Below are 14,969 nucleotides of genomic sequence, written 5' to 3' on the forward strand. Positions count from 1 at the left end.
TGTTAGTAATAACTAATCCATGTCATGAACAGAAATCCAGCAAGCATTTACCATTATTATTAGTTTTGCACTTTTCTCGAAATTTTCCCAAAACATTCTATATGTCTGGTAATTATTTCCTACTCTGCTATTTAGATCTCCAACAAGGACCAACTTTTCCTTTTGCATTGAGCCAGCTGCCTTCTATAATGCCTGAAAAAATTCCTCCATTTCTTTCTTGGTAGAACCTTCTGTGGAACTATAAGCACAAATAAATCTCATTGTCGTTCCCCTTTCTGATATTTGCCCACATCACTCTACTTGATATTACTTGTCATTCAAGAAGAGTATCCTTATATTTAGTGTTGAATACTATAGCTACTCCCTCTTTTCCCTGATTATTATTGCCTGCATATAACATTTTGCATTTGTTGTTTTCTAAGCAACAAATGCAAAACATGTTTTTTGTCTTTGTTTCAGTCACACCTATTATGTCGATCTGGTACTTATCCAATCTTCTGCTAGTTCCATTTCTTTTTCCATTGGTGCTTATGTTGATAGTACCAATCTTGAACTCTGTTCTGGGATTTGTTTCAATAGCTGACTTTTCACTGTTCACCCTGCTTCCATGATGAAAACAACAGCTACCTTGTTTGACCAGGTAATGCCCCCCAACTAGCGAAATTCTGTCATGTTGTACCATCATTTTACATTGTGGTTAAGCCAATAAAAATAAAATTTGGTAGGCTAAATCCCAAATTGCCAGCCCAGCCTCGTTCGTTCAGTATCCAGGTGGATACTTCCTCACGGTACACCCTGTTGGGTGAGGACTGGATATTAGGTCAGAAGTGCCAGTCGGTCGTCCGCATTCCTTAGAAGGCTACATGGAGGTCTCCACAGAGTTATACACCTTTGATCCTTAAACATCCCCCTCATATTACAATCATATTATGTGTAATATTATATTATAATTCATAAAATTATAATTCCATGCGTGCCAATCTTTAATCAACAGGCCACAGCCTGTTGATTAAAGATTCTGTTCATTTTTGTCCAAGATATCTGATACTATGAATAAACTGAGACCTTTTCTTTGTGAGCATGACACAGTGACTTCCAAGAATGACCAAGTACAAATGACTAATGACACTACTAAGCAGATGTGAAGCACAAGAAGTAGTCTGCAAATGCAAAAAGTGTTGTAAATCAGGTTGATGTAGTAAAACAGCCGGCAGAATTTGTGAATCAGCTTGGAAATCTGTGCACCATTCATGCTGATGAAAAACTTGAGAGCTCCATCTTTATGCAATATTCAGCTCAGGTGAAAGCTCTCCATGTTTCTGGATGGCTAATGTTTTGCAGTGACTTAGCATTTGTAAAGTCCAACACCCTGACGTGTATGTACCGATTTGAGATCCTACTGTTTCTCACACAAGTAGCTTATACATAATCTGCTCCTTGGTAAGACAGCAGTAAAAATTTTCACATGTGCGCCCAAATGGGAAAGCTGATTCACAAATTTTACCAGCTGCTACTTCAACCTGATTTGCAACACTTTTTGCATTTGCAGACTACTTCTTGTGCTTCACATTTCCATTAGTCATTTGTACTTGTCATTCTTAATGTAACTTACAAAAGGGACTTGGATATAAGAGAGATATGAGAGAAATATTTTTTTTTTAATAATTGGTCCATACTGTAAACTCACCATTAGAAGAACAGCTATTTCAGTTGATATGCAATATTATGCAGGATTCAATAGATAACTATTGATATATTAATATATATCAAATAGTTCTGAAGGGAAAATAGGTTGACTGACATTCCTTTAGCTTCTGAAATTATTAGCATTTAATGATCCATATTATAATGCTATTCTCTGAAATTTATGTTTGAAAATAATACAGAACCATATCAAGTGATAATTGTATTTGCTTACCACCGGTTAATAGTACAAACAGAATGACAAAGGCTTGAAAGTATTAGATACAGAATACTATGAAATAAAATATGAACTTGCCTAGTCAAATAAAGTGCAACTCTAGGAAAGGCATCTTCATCTACGTACTGATCCAACATACCAAGTTTTTCAATTTCCATAAGCAAGTCACATGCTTCAGCTTCAGCATTATGAGACATGTGATAAGGTACAATTTGTGTGGCCAAATCTACAAGCTCCTTTTTTCTGTCAGCATCTTTTTCTGTTAGTTCACCCCATTCTTGTGCAATTTCTCCAGCTAAATGTCTATATTTCAAAGAAAATTAAACAGTAGAAGATTATTACTTTTTAAAACCTGAAAACAAAATAAAAAGAAATGCATGATGTAAGGAAAAAACTAACATTCAAAACAAACTTCAAAGAACAAGCTGGCAAACAAATCATACAAAATACAACTAATTCAGTAATGATAATATGTTTCTTAGACTTTTTTTTTAGTTCTCAATCAGAAAATTCAAATGCTTCCCAGTGCTCATGCATCTCAACAGTCTCATTAAATAATCATTCTGCACAAACTATTATTATGGAAACAAATTAATAATTTATCCCTATCTCTCTCTTTTCTTTATCTTGAAAAGATCCTAAATTTTAAATTAAGAATTTTTCCTAAAAAAAAATTAATTGCTGTTGGAAATGCAACAGGCAGTTTCAGTTTGTGTGCCAAGCTTTTGTCTGTTTATGATTATTATTAAGAGAGACTTCCAGGGAGTCAGAGACTCATCGAGAGAGGCCACATACTACACACACCAGCTATCATACTTATTCTTGAATTCATTCACACTGCTTGCACTCACAACATCCAATGGCAATCCATTCCAATCATGCACCACCCTCTGAGAGAAAAATCTAGCCCTCACACCCTTCATTCTAAGCTTCCAATTCTATTTTCACATAGAATTTCTTACTGCACTTATTCAATCTGGCTAATGTTGTAACTTGCAAGAGATTTATTTAAGAGGATAATATCAGCTGCATGGAGAAAAGAACAAAAAGAAGTTTCATGTTTACTTTGACAGTACATATCTCTTTCCTAAATAAAGTCCACATAAAACAATGTTCTGTGGAAGAATACACAAAGGTTGGTATTGGAGGCCAGCAGAACAAAATATACAGTTAGATGCTGCTATAGACTAGGGGATGGAGATAGGATGCATCGACAAATAGACTCAATGAGTGGAGGACAGGTAATTATTATGGGGGGGGGGGGTTCAACTATGGGAATAGATTGGAAGGAGGAGAGAACATATGGGAGGAAGGAAATGGAATTAATGCAGTTACTAAGGAATAATTACCTGAGACAGCATGTTATGGAATATATTAGGATTCAAGAGTGCTCGATCTAGTAATTGCATCTGAGAATTTGTCTATAACGAATATGACCATGTTGCAACCAATTGGAGAGAGTGATTATATTGTTCTTGACCTGGGAGGTGGCTAAATGTGTGGAATTTTCAGTTAAGATAGGGGATATATATGGAATTACAGAGCTGATAAGTATGAGAAGCCTAGGAGATTGCTTGGATCAATGTCATTGCATGTAAAACTGCAAGGGCTGGATGTTGATAGTGCATGGGAAGTGGTAAAGGAGTGTTTGAGGGAAGTAAATGCATACCTAGAGTAAGGAGAGTAAATCAAGTGGGAGTTAAATTGATAAACATCATCATTATGCTCGAGCTGGAAAAAATAAAATAAATAAAAAATTGTGGAGGGAATTTAAGGAGAAAGGTAACCAGCAGGCAAATGAACAATACAAGGCACAGGCCAGAAGAGTAACTAGTGTGGTAAGAAAGGCAAAAGCAGAGTATGAAAGGATGTTATCAATGCATGCTAAAGATAATTCCAAAGAGTTCCTTCGATATGCTGTAAGTAAAAGAAAGAATGAATATGGCAGAATGATTACAATGAATGCTGATGGTAGGAAGGTAACTAAATCAGTTGAAATAGTAGAATATTACTAAATGAACCCTTTGAAAGAGTATACCATCCAGGTAGTGATATAGCAGGAACAAGAGAGCCAAAGCCTTTTATGGAAACTGAAATGAAATGGAGGTGCATAGCATATTACAGAACCTTAATGTGAATATAGCTGTGTGATTGGATGGTATACCAGCTCGAGTTTTATGTGAAGCGGCAAGAGAATTGTCAGTGCCTTTGACCATATTGTTTAATACAAGTCTCGGCTCTGGGTTAGTCCCAAGGAGATGGAAAGAGGAGGAAATAGTTCCATTGCATAAAGGGATTCTAAGACTGATGTAGCAAATTACCGATCAATCAGAATATAAGGTGTTGTTGTTGTAAAGTATTGGAGAAGCTGGTCAAGAGCAAAATGCAGGAATGGGTAGATGGAAACGATACAGTATAGGGGACAGCCTTTTTGTGAAGGGTAGGTCATGCCTCAGCAACTAGCTCATGTTTTATAATACACTGACAGCTGAGATTTAATGGTTTTACAGTTTACTGCTGGACTTTGCAAAGGCCTCTGACAGGTTACCACATGGAATTCTAATCAGTAAACTGCAGCACATGGGATGGATATAGGGTAGGTGAGATGGATAAGCAGGTGGTTGATGGAAAGAATATCAGAGAGTAGTTTATTCAGGAGTAGAGTCCAAAAGAAAGCCTGTGACTAGTGGCATGCTACAGGGGTTCTGTTCTAGGACTGCTACTGTTTCATTTGTACATTAACGACATAGGAAAGGATCTGAGAGGAACTGTTCAGTTATTTGCTGATGATGTAAAGTTGGGTAGAGCAATAGTTAATATAGATAATGTCAAAATTTTGTAGGATAATTTGGATAGATTGGGCAAAGGAGAATGGATGTCAGTTTAAGGTAGAAAAGTGTAAGGTTATGCATTTTGGAGTGAAAAGATTACCAGTTGTACACATTGGTGGAACTGTACTCCAGGAAATCGATAAAGCCAGAGACTTCAGAGTGTTAGTAAATAGGGAGTTAAAGTTTAGGGGGTGTAGCAAAAGTGGCTACAGCAGCTCATCAAATTACTGGGTTACTGAAGAATACTTTGACGAGCAGAGACAAGCAGGTTATTGTTCCTCTTTATCGAGCCTTGATAAGACCCCATCTTGACTACTATGTGCAGATCTGGGTGCCGGGGTTTCTTGGTGGTGATGAGGAGGTGAAGTGGATTCAGAGGCGGGTGACCAAGATGGTAGCGGGTCTATGAAATGAACCTTAAGAGAATTAATCTTGTAAAATTCAACCTTAAGAGGTTGAATTTTACAAGATTAATTCAGAGGAATATGCTGAAAGTTTATTTTCACTTGGTTAGACTATAATAAATTTAGTTTAATCCTTTATCCAAGTGTGAGCAAACAAAGTTTGCGCCTGAAAGTATCTTTAGGACTGGGGTAAGGTGGTACAACACTGGTCAACTCGTTGCAAAGGTGGAGCAATCTAACAACACTCCTATCTCAGTATCTCCCATAATGCAAAACACATCTCCTTGCGGATATGTATAATGTTATACATTAAGGGAAGGGCCACTACCAAGACTAGTTTCGACCTTTATTGAGGTCTCTTCGGTGGGAGGCAGACCCAAGTGGAGATGCCAGGCAGAAGCATTAGCAAGGTCATCTCTACGTATAGGTAGTGGCCCTTTTATAATTTTATAAATTTATAATTCCTCTGAATTATAAATTTATTACAATTCAGAGGAAATATTTCAGAACAGGCCTGGTGGTAGGAGAACTAGGAGCCATCCATGGAAACTGAGTAAGAGTGAGTTAGCAAGAGTGTCAGAACCAGGTTCTTTGCTTGGAGAGTAGTGCATGAGTGGAATAGGTTGCCAGGGTCTGTTGTGGGTGCCATGACTGTATCTATATGTTCAATGGGCTTCCACAGATGCTGTATGGTCACTCTGATGCTTGGTGATGTGCCACATCAGGCCTCGCCATGTAGTCTTGTTGTTTGCTTTTCTGGAGGCTTCAACTCTCTGAATATCAGTCACTCCACACACACACACACCATCCATCTCATTGATGGTCTACCCCCTTCCTCTTTTTCTGGGAACTTTACCTTCTATTACTATTCTGAGAAGTCCTCCTTCCATCCTTTCAATGTGTCCAAAATATTTTAATTTTCTTCTGTCAATGTCCTTAAGGAACATTAAAGTTCCATAGATCTTTTCTAACACCCATTCATGTGTATGCCTATCTTCTTCTTCTTCTGGTTCCCATCTGCCATACGGCCGGGGGAGTGTAGCTATATGCTACCATTCTAGGGAGAGATGATTATGAGCAAGGTGGTTTCCTGTTGCCTTCCTTGCCGTAAGTATTTATGACTGTAACCTGTGTGTTCACGGGGCCGGTTTGCCTGCTTGCGGGATGAAAAACCCCAGATAAACTGGCGGAAAAAACCCTGCTGCCAACGCCCAAGACCGGCTAACTTGGCTATGGCTGAGGAAGATCCTTAAGCTCCTCACGTCGTGGACAGGAATCGAACTTAGGACACTCCTTCCCCAGGCATATGATTGCAAAGCGCAAAGCCACTAGGCTAACTCCGCGGACGTATGCCTATCAGTATATGATATCCTCAACAGCCTTCTATAACACCACATCACAAAAGCAGATATCTTTTTTTTTTTATGCGACTTCTCTAGGTTCCAAGTGTCACATCCATAAGTTGCTGTTGGAAAAACAACTGCATCCAAAATCCTCAACTTTGTTCCCATGGAGATAGATCCATCCTTCCAGATTTTAGACAAATCTCTGACTGTTTTTTAGCCATTCCTAACCTTCTTCTCCATCTTCTGAACAGCAATTCTTCACATTAATAATGGATCCCAGGTACTCAAAACTTGCTGACTTCCTCAATTCTTTCTCCATTAAAGTACACTTGTTTCTCAAGAGCTTCCCTGTTTGTATTTCCTTTGAAAACCATAATCTTTGTCTTGCTGGGATTGAGTTGGAGTCCTCTGTTATTACTGATCTTGTTAACTTTGTCAGGAATTTGTCCTAGTTCTTCCTTGTCATTACAAAGGAGGTACTGTGTCATCAGCATATCTCAAATTACTGATCAATCCACATCATTACTACAGTAATGATATACTACTGTACAAAAATTATTAGAATATCAGTTTGTGAAGACATCTTATTTCATCCAAGTCTTTCTGTCCAAAGTCCAAATGATTGATTCATATGGTTTAATGAGCCCCTTTACCACCACTTTCAGTGTTTAAGGGTGAATGATGACTAATGGCTTCCGTTTTACAGTTCTTGAAGCATATCCACCAAGAAGGAGTTAAATGGTTTTTGGAAATCCAGAAGTATTTTCTCATATTTGGAAGATGATTTCTGGTTCCAATAAAGGCCAGTCTTATCCATACTGAAAACATTGGGGGGGGGGGGATATTCAGTTTCCTCTATGTGTTGCTTGGAGTGCTCAAGATACATCCTTACTCCATCAGAAATGCCAGCTTATTTTGAATTTGCTGCTTGAAATTAGTAAGAACTGACCTTTGCTTGCAATGCCACTTTTGTCGCTGCCTTTCTTTTATGTCATCAAACAAACTCTTCACTTTATCACAAATGAGTGAGAAGAATATCTCTGTCATTTAACTTGTCAATTCATAATGCAAGTAACTGCTCCATTTTTCAAATCAGGGAACAGTGCTCTAAGAGTTGGGGCAGTTTTCCTTCTTACAGCTTCCGTCCGTCTTTTTTTAATTTTATCAGCATTTGTCATGATTAATGTTGCAGTGGAGGGGTGATACATACTGCTCCCAAATGACATGACTGTCACCCTCTATCTTCTAATAATCTTTTCTTTTAACATTATAGATTTGAGCAGTCTTTTAGGAACATTTTCACTGGCAGTTGCACTTCCACACGATTACAGCCTTTTATTTTTTATTCTAAAAACAAATTTATTAAAAAACGCAATGTTAAAGTAGAGATTAAACCCCTTGACAAGTTCACAAATTGAGTTTTAAAATAAATCCACAGTTAAGTGAGGAGCCACTGCTGAATGTAACACAATAATCTAAGACACCGAGATAATGCTTGGTCTTCCCAGTAGCATAAGTGCAGGCTTTTTTGTTTGTTTTTTGATATCAGTATTATTCTCAAAGTATTAGTGTTTCCCATATTTTGAGAAGTTTAATGCAACCATACTAAGTCAAATTAGGCTGATTTCTGAGAACAGCTGAAAGATTCCAAAAATAGTCTTTCTCTTCCAAATTTACTGCAACAGAGCATAGCAGTCTTTTTTCAATGATTCTATGGGCTGTATCTAAAGCATAATCCACAAGACCCAACTGCAGATGCATTTTTTTATGTTCTTCCAGGTGGATGTTTGGCTGATCTTCCTTAGTAAATAATAACAAAAAATTCCTTAGAATTTTCTGTTATTATTGATAGATGTTCTCAATTCCATACTGAAGATGCCAATGAAACTTAATCAAAAATTCTACAAATAAATAAGTTTTAACTTGAGTTTCCTCCATGTTGATAGTTTATTAAAACTAACCTTATTCCAGACAACTGATTTTGAGACACTACATCAGTGTTAGAAATGAAATGCCACAAACACGAAGAGTGTTTGTCAGCTCAACTCAATACTCCAAGTGAATGATGTCATGTCACCCTCACCAACTCATCAAGATTGATAAAAGCTGCTGAAATGTTCCTTATAAACTGACATCAGGTCAAGCTCAGAATTATGCTAATATCTGTAGAGAATTTATGTTTCAACAAACAAATTTATCTATGATGAAAATTGGGTCAATGTCAACAATACAATATCAATGGATCAAGCGTCAGATAAAACTAAAACAGCATGTTCAGAATTAAGAGAACAAATCAAAAACAAAACATTATGCATTCAGGAGGGGGGGGGGGCTTTATTCTCAACTGCTAGAACAAACGAACTGTTCTGCATGTGTAAACCAGCATTAGTCAACCAAACATGGGCATTCACCCAAGAAGACAATAACAGACCACACAAGCAGCAGTTCAGAAAATTCAAGATGATTGATAGTTTCAACCTCACCCAAAAGAGTTTAGTAAATCATTCAATTAACAGTTATTCTGATCGGATGTTCATTGTTTCATGCACATAACTTTGTGAATGTCCAAGTCAGGCCTAGTATCAAGAGAAATGGAAGTGTTTAGAGAGAGATGGATCAAGATCCACAAAGCACAGCAGCTTGAGTTGAATAACATTTTTCAAGTGCAATTTGATGAAGTGTTAAAAAATGGCATGTCATAATTCTTGTCTAGTTCTAGATTACTGGTTTACATGTAATACATATACATCTTTTGTAATTTAGACTTTAGTAATTTAATTTAACCAATCAAATATGAAAATTTTCTTAATTATTGGTTAAACACACACACACACACACACTAAAACCAGCAGATTTTTTTCCTCTCTCCACAGCTTTGGTTTAAATGAAAAGCACATCATACTCATGAATTAGTATAATTATATATAACTGTATACAGTAATTAGGCAATCTTACCTCTGGCCCAGATTAAATACGGTAGGTATCCACTTATTGTTATGCCCTCCTTGAGTCCGCAGACTCACTATGGAAGGTTCACATATTTATTATACTGAATCTTAAAATCCTAACACTGCTAGTATTAGCAGATTCCAGTAATGCGTTGTCCGCGTGGTTAGCCTAGTGGCTATGTGCTTCGCAACCATATGCCTGGGGAAGGAGTGTCCTAGGTTCGATTCCCGTTGATGACGTGAGGAGCTTTAGGATCTTCCTCAGCCATAGCCAAGTTAGCCGGTCTTGGGCATGGACAGCAGAGTTTTTTTTTCACAGTTTATCTGGGCTTTTTCATCCTGCAAGCAAGCAAACTGGCCCCGTGAACATACATGGATCTACAGTCATAAATGCTTAACCTCCTCCATGAGGAAGCTCAACTCGCCCCAGTAGGGATGAGGGAGAAATAGGGAGGAAACTCCATACCAATAAATAAAATAAATAAAGTAATGTGTTCTATTCACTTACAATTCTCCATATAAACAATCTACTCCTCACACCCCCTCTTCAAACTCTTACATAATTTCCAGGGATGCCTCTGATTCTTCCCCTCTCACCATCTACTCTTTTTATAATCCCCTCTGAATTAATTTGATAAAATTCCCTCACTAAATTAAATGTCTCTATCTTATCACCTCATTTCCTCCTATCCACCAAACTCTGCAATCCACATTTCTTCAATCACACACTCTCCCCCCCCCCCCTTCATCCAGCATTCCAGAGTCCTGATATTGTCATAGTCACTCTTCTCTGGACCCTCTCTAATGTTTCCACATTATACTGAAAACCAGATAACCAAATCTGAGCACAATAGTCAAAGTATAGTTTGACCAGTGCTTTATACAGTGGTACAACCACCACATTATCTCTACATGTTAAGAGTACTTCTTATCATAATTAAGTAGGATCAAAATGTCACAGTAAGCAAATTTCATGACTGACAAGCAATAGGAACATAATTTATACACAAACATAAAATTATCTAAAATTTTCTTTATGTTGCTAACATAAAGATATACAGATGGTGTTTTATAATAAAGAACATAAAAAGATGTTTATCAAATTTCCTTTTCCAAGAAAAAATATACCTAGTTTAGCCATAAATATTGTTACAATTTGAACAGCACATGGCTACAATATGTGGAAGATGTGTTCATCATGTGACCTGGTTTTGCGAAATAACTCTAAACGTTTTTTGTCAATCTTAACAACACTCATCTTGGGATATCGAATTAGAAAACAGAGGCCTGTTTTTTAGACGCTCCCCTGGAGGTCTCCGAACAAAATAAACTTAGATATTCAGTCTATAGAAAACCAGCACACAGAGGGAGATACTCATCAGTAAATCACATGTATAACATGCATATAACAGCACTCATGTTCGAAATGTCCTCCTTTTGCACACAACATTCAACGAAAAATGCTGCTATGGCTTGCTCCACATCCACTTTCAGGCTAGTGATGCTTGGGTGTTGTTTCTTGAATACTGCTCACTCAAGCACTGAAAACAATTTGAAGTCCAATGCATTCAGATCAGTATTTCCAAACAGCCAATCAGATGGTGATGTGTGGTCAGACACATTCACCTGCAACCACTGTTGTGTGGTTCTTGCCTTGTGTGTAGGAGATGAGTCCTGTTGGAAGGTCCACTACCTACTGTGAAGCAAGATGTTCAGTGCATTTTTGTTTAATAGTCAAACTTGATCATAACAAGCACCAAGGAACCAGCAAAATTTCCTCAGTTTAACCATTACGCACCATATCAGTGCTGGGTTAAATCTACCTCCTATTTTTTTTTAAATTTTCAACTCAATAAAAAAAATATTCAAAAAATAAAATCAAAAGAAAAAAATAATAATTACATACTTACACATTATTTGCATAAACTACAATACACCTTAATATTAAACAATTTATTTGTCCATAATTTTAAAATGGGGTGATTAAGGGTGAAAGCTGTATAACTGAGAGGAGCCTTCCACATAGCCTTTAAAGGAATGCGGAGAACCGACCAGGGCTTCTGACCTAATGTCCAATCCTCACCTTCTCGTGATGCACCCTGTTGGGTATCTACCTGGATACTGAACGAACGAGGATGGGCTGGCAATTTGGGATTTAGCTGACCAAATTGTATTCTTGTTGGCTTAAACCAATATACAAAATGATGGTACAACACGACAAAATTTCATGCCAGCCGGGGTGTCGCCCGGTTAAGCAAGGCCCCCGTTAGTTTCACCAGGGAACCAGGGCGAACAGCGAAAATTCACCTAATGGAAGAAATCTGAAAAAACACCCCAATTCAACATCACCAGAGTTAAAGATCGGTACTATCAACATAAGAAGCCTGAATCGCAAAGAAATGGAGCTAGCTGAGGAATTAGATAAGTACCAGATCGACATAATAGGGGTGACTGAAACAAAAAAAACAAAAACTGGCAAGATCTTTCTGAGCAATAAATACAAAATGTTATATTCAGGCAATAACAATCAAGGAAAAGAAGTAGTAGCCATAGTATTCAACACAAAATATGAGGCTAATCTTCTTGAATGGTACGCAATCTCAAGTAGAGTGATGTGAGCAAATATCAGAATGGGGAATTGGACAATGAGACTTATTTGTGCTTATGGTCCCACAGAAGGTTCTACTAAGGTAGAAGTGGAGGAATTTTTTGATGCTTTAGAAAAAGCAACTGACACAATGAAAAAGGAAAAGTTGATACTTGTTGGGGATCTAAATAGCAGAGTAGGAAATGATTGTCAGATATATAAAAATATTTTGAGAAAATTTGGAGAAAAGAGCAAAGCTAATAATAATGGCAAATATCTGTTGGATTTCTGCTCAGGACATGGACTGGTTATTGCTAACACCATGTTCCAACATAAAAATGTGCACAAATTCACATGGAGAGAAGAGGCAAGGAATAAGAAAAGTCTCATTGACTATGTTATTGTTGATAGTGATGTTTTCTCCCTGGTGCAGGACACAAGAGTGTACAGAGGATTTGAAATTGGAAGTGATCACTATTTAGTCTTGAGCAGAATAAAATTCAATTTCATATTGAAAAGAATGACATGTAAGAAAGTTTTAAAGTGAATAAAAGTTGAGCAACTCTCAGATGTGAACTGTAGACTAAAATACACAAAGCTTATTGAAGAAAAAATGAAAATGTTTGAGAACAGGAACCAAACCTTGGAGATTCAGTGGCAAGCCTTGAAGAAAACCCTGATTGATTCAGCCAGAAAGGCATGTGGTGAGGTTGTCTGCAAGGATAGAAAAATCAGAACTCCATGATGGACACAGGAAGTTAAAGAGGCAGTGAAGGAAAAGAAGAAAGCATATAAAAGTTCTTGGCAAATAAGTCAGCTTGTGCTCTTAGAGAATACAGGGACAAATGCAAGAATGCTAAACACTGTGTAAAACTAGTTAAACAAAAGTCATGGGAAGACTTTGGCAAGAATATAGAAAATAAATATCAAGAAGGTGGCAAAATATTCTGGAGGTTGTTGAAGAAGCTTAGGAATGATAAAGAAGTTAGAAATGATAAAGGTGACATAAAAACGGGAGAAAAAGATATCCTTGACGTATGGAGTAATTACTTTGAAAAACTGCTAAATGAAACAAGCAGCGATGACAGCACAGTGATAAAAAAAACACTGACCAGGCATGCAGTCAGGAATACATATCCATACTTGAAGAGAAAAAGCCATCAAAGGCTTGAAATGTGGAAAGACAGCAGGAGTAGATGATATTCGACCAGAAATGCTGAAGTATGGTGGTATAAGTCTTACAGTGGCTGCACTACATAGTTCAAAAAGCCTGGACAGAGGGACGAATTCCTGATGATTGGAGCAGAGCTCTCATAGTACCCATATATAAAAAGGGAAATAAAACTGAATGTGAGAATTACAGAGGTATTTCCCTACTGAGTGTTCCTGGGAAGATCTATGCAAGTATAATTGAGAAACGGTTGAAAAGAATTGTGGAAGAAAAGCTTGGTGTAGAACAAGCTGGATTCAGGCCTAATAGAGGATGTCAGGATCAGATCTTCACTTTACGACAAATAGTCAAGAAAGCATGGGAATATAACAAAGATCTGTATTTAAGTTTTTTCAATTTGGAAAAGGCATATGACAAGGTGCCAAGAGAGAAGCTATTCAATATTCTACAGTTATTTTTATTGTTATTATTTGACACCTCCAGGGAGTCCAAAGACTCATCGAGGGAGAGTGTGCCAACAGCATCGAACGATTGTTCCCTTCCAACTACTAACCGCGCTCAAACTTACTTAACTGAGCTATTAGTAGCAGAGGCTCTACCAATCGACCAACCTTTGCCAACAGTTATATGGTGTCAATGGGGCTTTATATCAAGCAATACTTAGTCTTTATTTGAGTGTAAGTCAGCAGTTTGAATTGAAGGAAGTAGAAGAAGATGGTTTAATGTCAAATCTGGTGTGAGACAAGGATGTATATTATCCCCTCTGTTATTCATTATTTATATGGATCACATTATGAAGTGGTATTAAAAATGATATCAGAATTGGAGATGTTAATGTCAACTCTTTATGCAACAATGTTATACTGCTAAATAAATCCGCTACAAGTTTGCAAGATTCTTTGACTAAATTGAATAACTGTTGTAATAGATATGGTATGAAGGTCAGCAATAAAAAGACAAAGACAATGAAAATAGGTAGAATCGTTGAAAATGTCAACTGTGTTGTGAACGGAGAACCTGTGGAACAAGTAAAACATTTCAGCTACTTAGGAACGATTTTTAGTGAAGATGGTAAATTAAATATGGAAATTGATAATAGAATCTTCAAAGTTGGTATGGTAGGAAGTCAATTGAATAAATTCATATGGAATAAGAGAGAAATTAGTCAGAACACTAAATTAGTTGTATACAAGACAGTGTTCAAACCAGTTTTAACTTATGGATCTGAGAGCTGGATCAGAAGTAAAACACTTGACGAAGACTGGAGCCTGCAGATATGAGAGTCCTGAGAAAGAACAGAGATGTGAATAGATGGCATCGATGGCAATATCATATAAAAAAACGAGGATATTAGGAAAGAACTTGACATTGTCAGCATCCAGGAATGCGTTAGCAGAGCTAATCTCAGGTAGTATGGTCACTTAAACAGAATGGGTGAGGAAAGATTAGCAAAACAAGTGTTCTCTGCCAGGTTGGTAGGAAAACGACCCAGAGGAAGACCAAGATATAGGTGGATTGATATGGTACAAAGTGCCCTAGACGATAGAAATATAAGATCTGATAATGTTGGAGTCTTGACAAGTAACAGACTGATTTGGAGGAAAATTATAGATAGGAAGTTAGTAATGATGTAAATTTTTCATGTAGTACTATCATATCCTGTACACCCCTTGAGGGTACCTGTCAGGAATTTGATGATGATGATGATAATAATTTTAAAATCACACACTTCATACTAAACAGTTTATTTCTCTGTAATTA

General features: G+C 37.2%; 1 protein-coding gene across 1 annotated transcript in view; it reads right to left on the bottom strand.

The window, feature by feature from the left end:
* Positions 1-14,969, bottom strand: part of Rpn1 (regulatory particle non-ATPase 1) — a 243,607-nt gene that overhangs the window by 198,830 nt on the left and 29,808 nt on the right. Inside the window, exon 5 of the mRNA XM_090416189.1 lies at positions 2,000-2,224. Within this exon, the coding sequence (XP_090272315.1) occupies positions 2,000-2,224 (225 nt within the window). The remainder of the gene's footprint in view (positions 1-1,999; positions 2,225-14,969) is intronic.

This window comes from Typopeltis vanoorti, chromosome 3 (assembly GCF_054136105.1).
Source record: "Typopeltis vanoorti isolate ZY-2024b chromosome 3, IOZ_Tvanoo_1.0, whole genome shotgun sequence".
Lineage (NCBI taxonomy): Eukaryota > Metazoa > Arthropoda > Arachnida > Uropygi > Thelyphonidae > Typopeltis > Typopeltis vanoorti.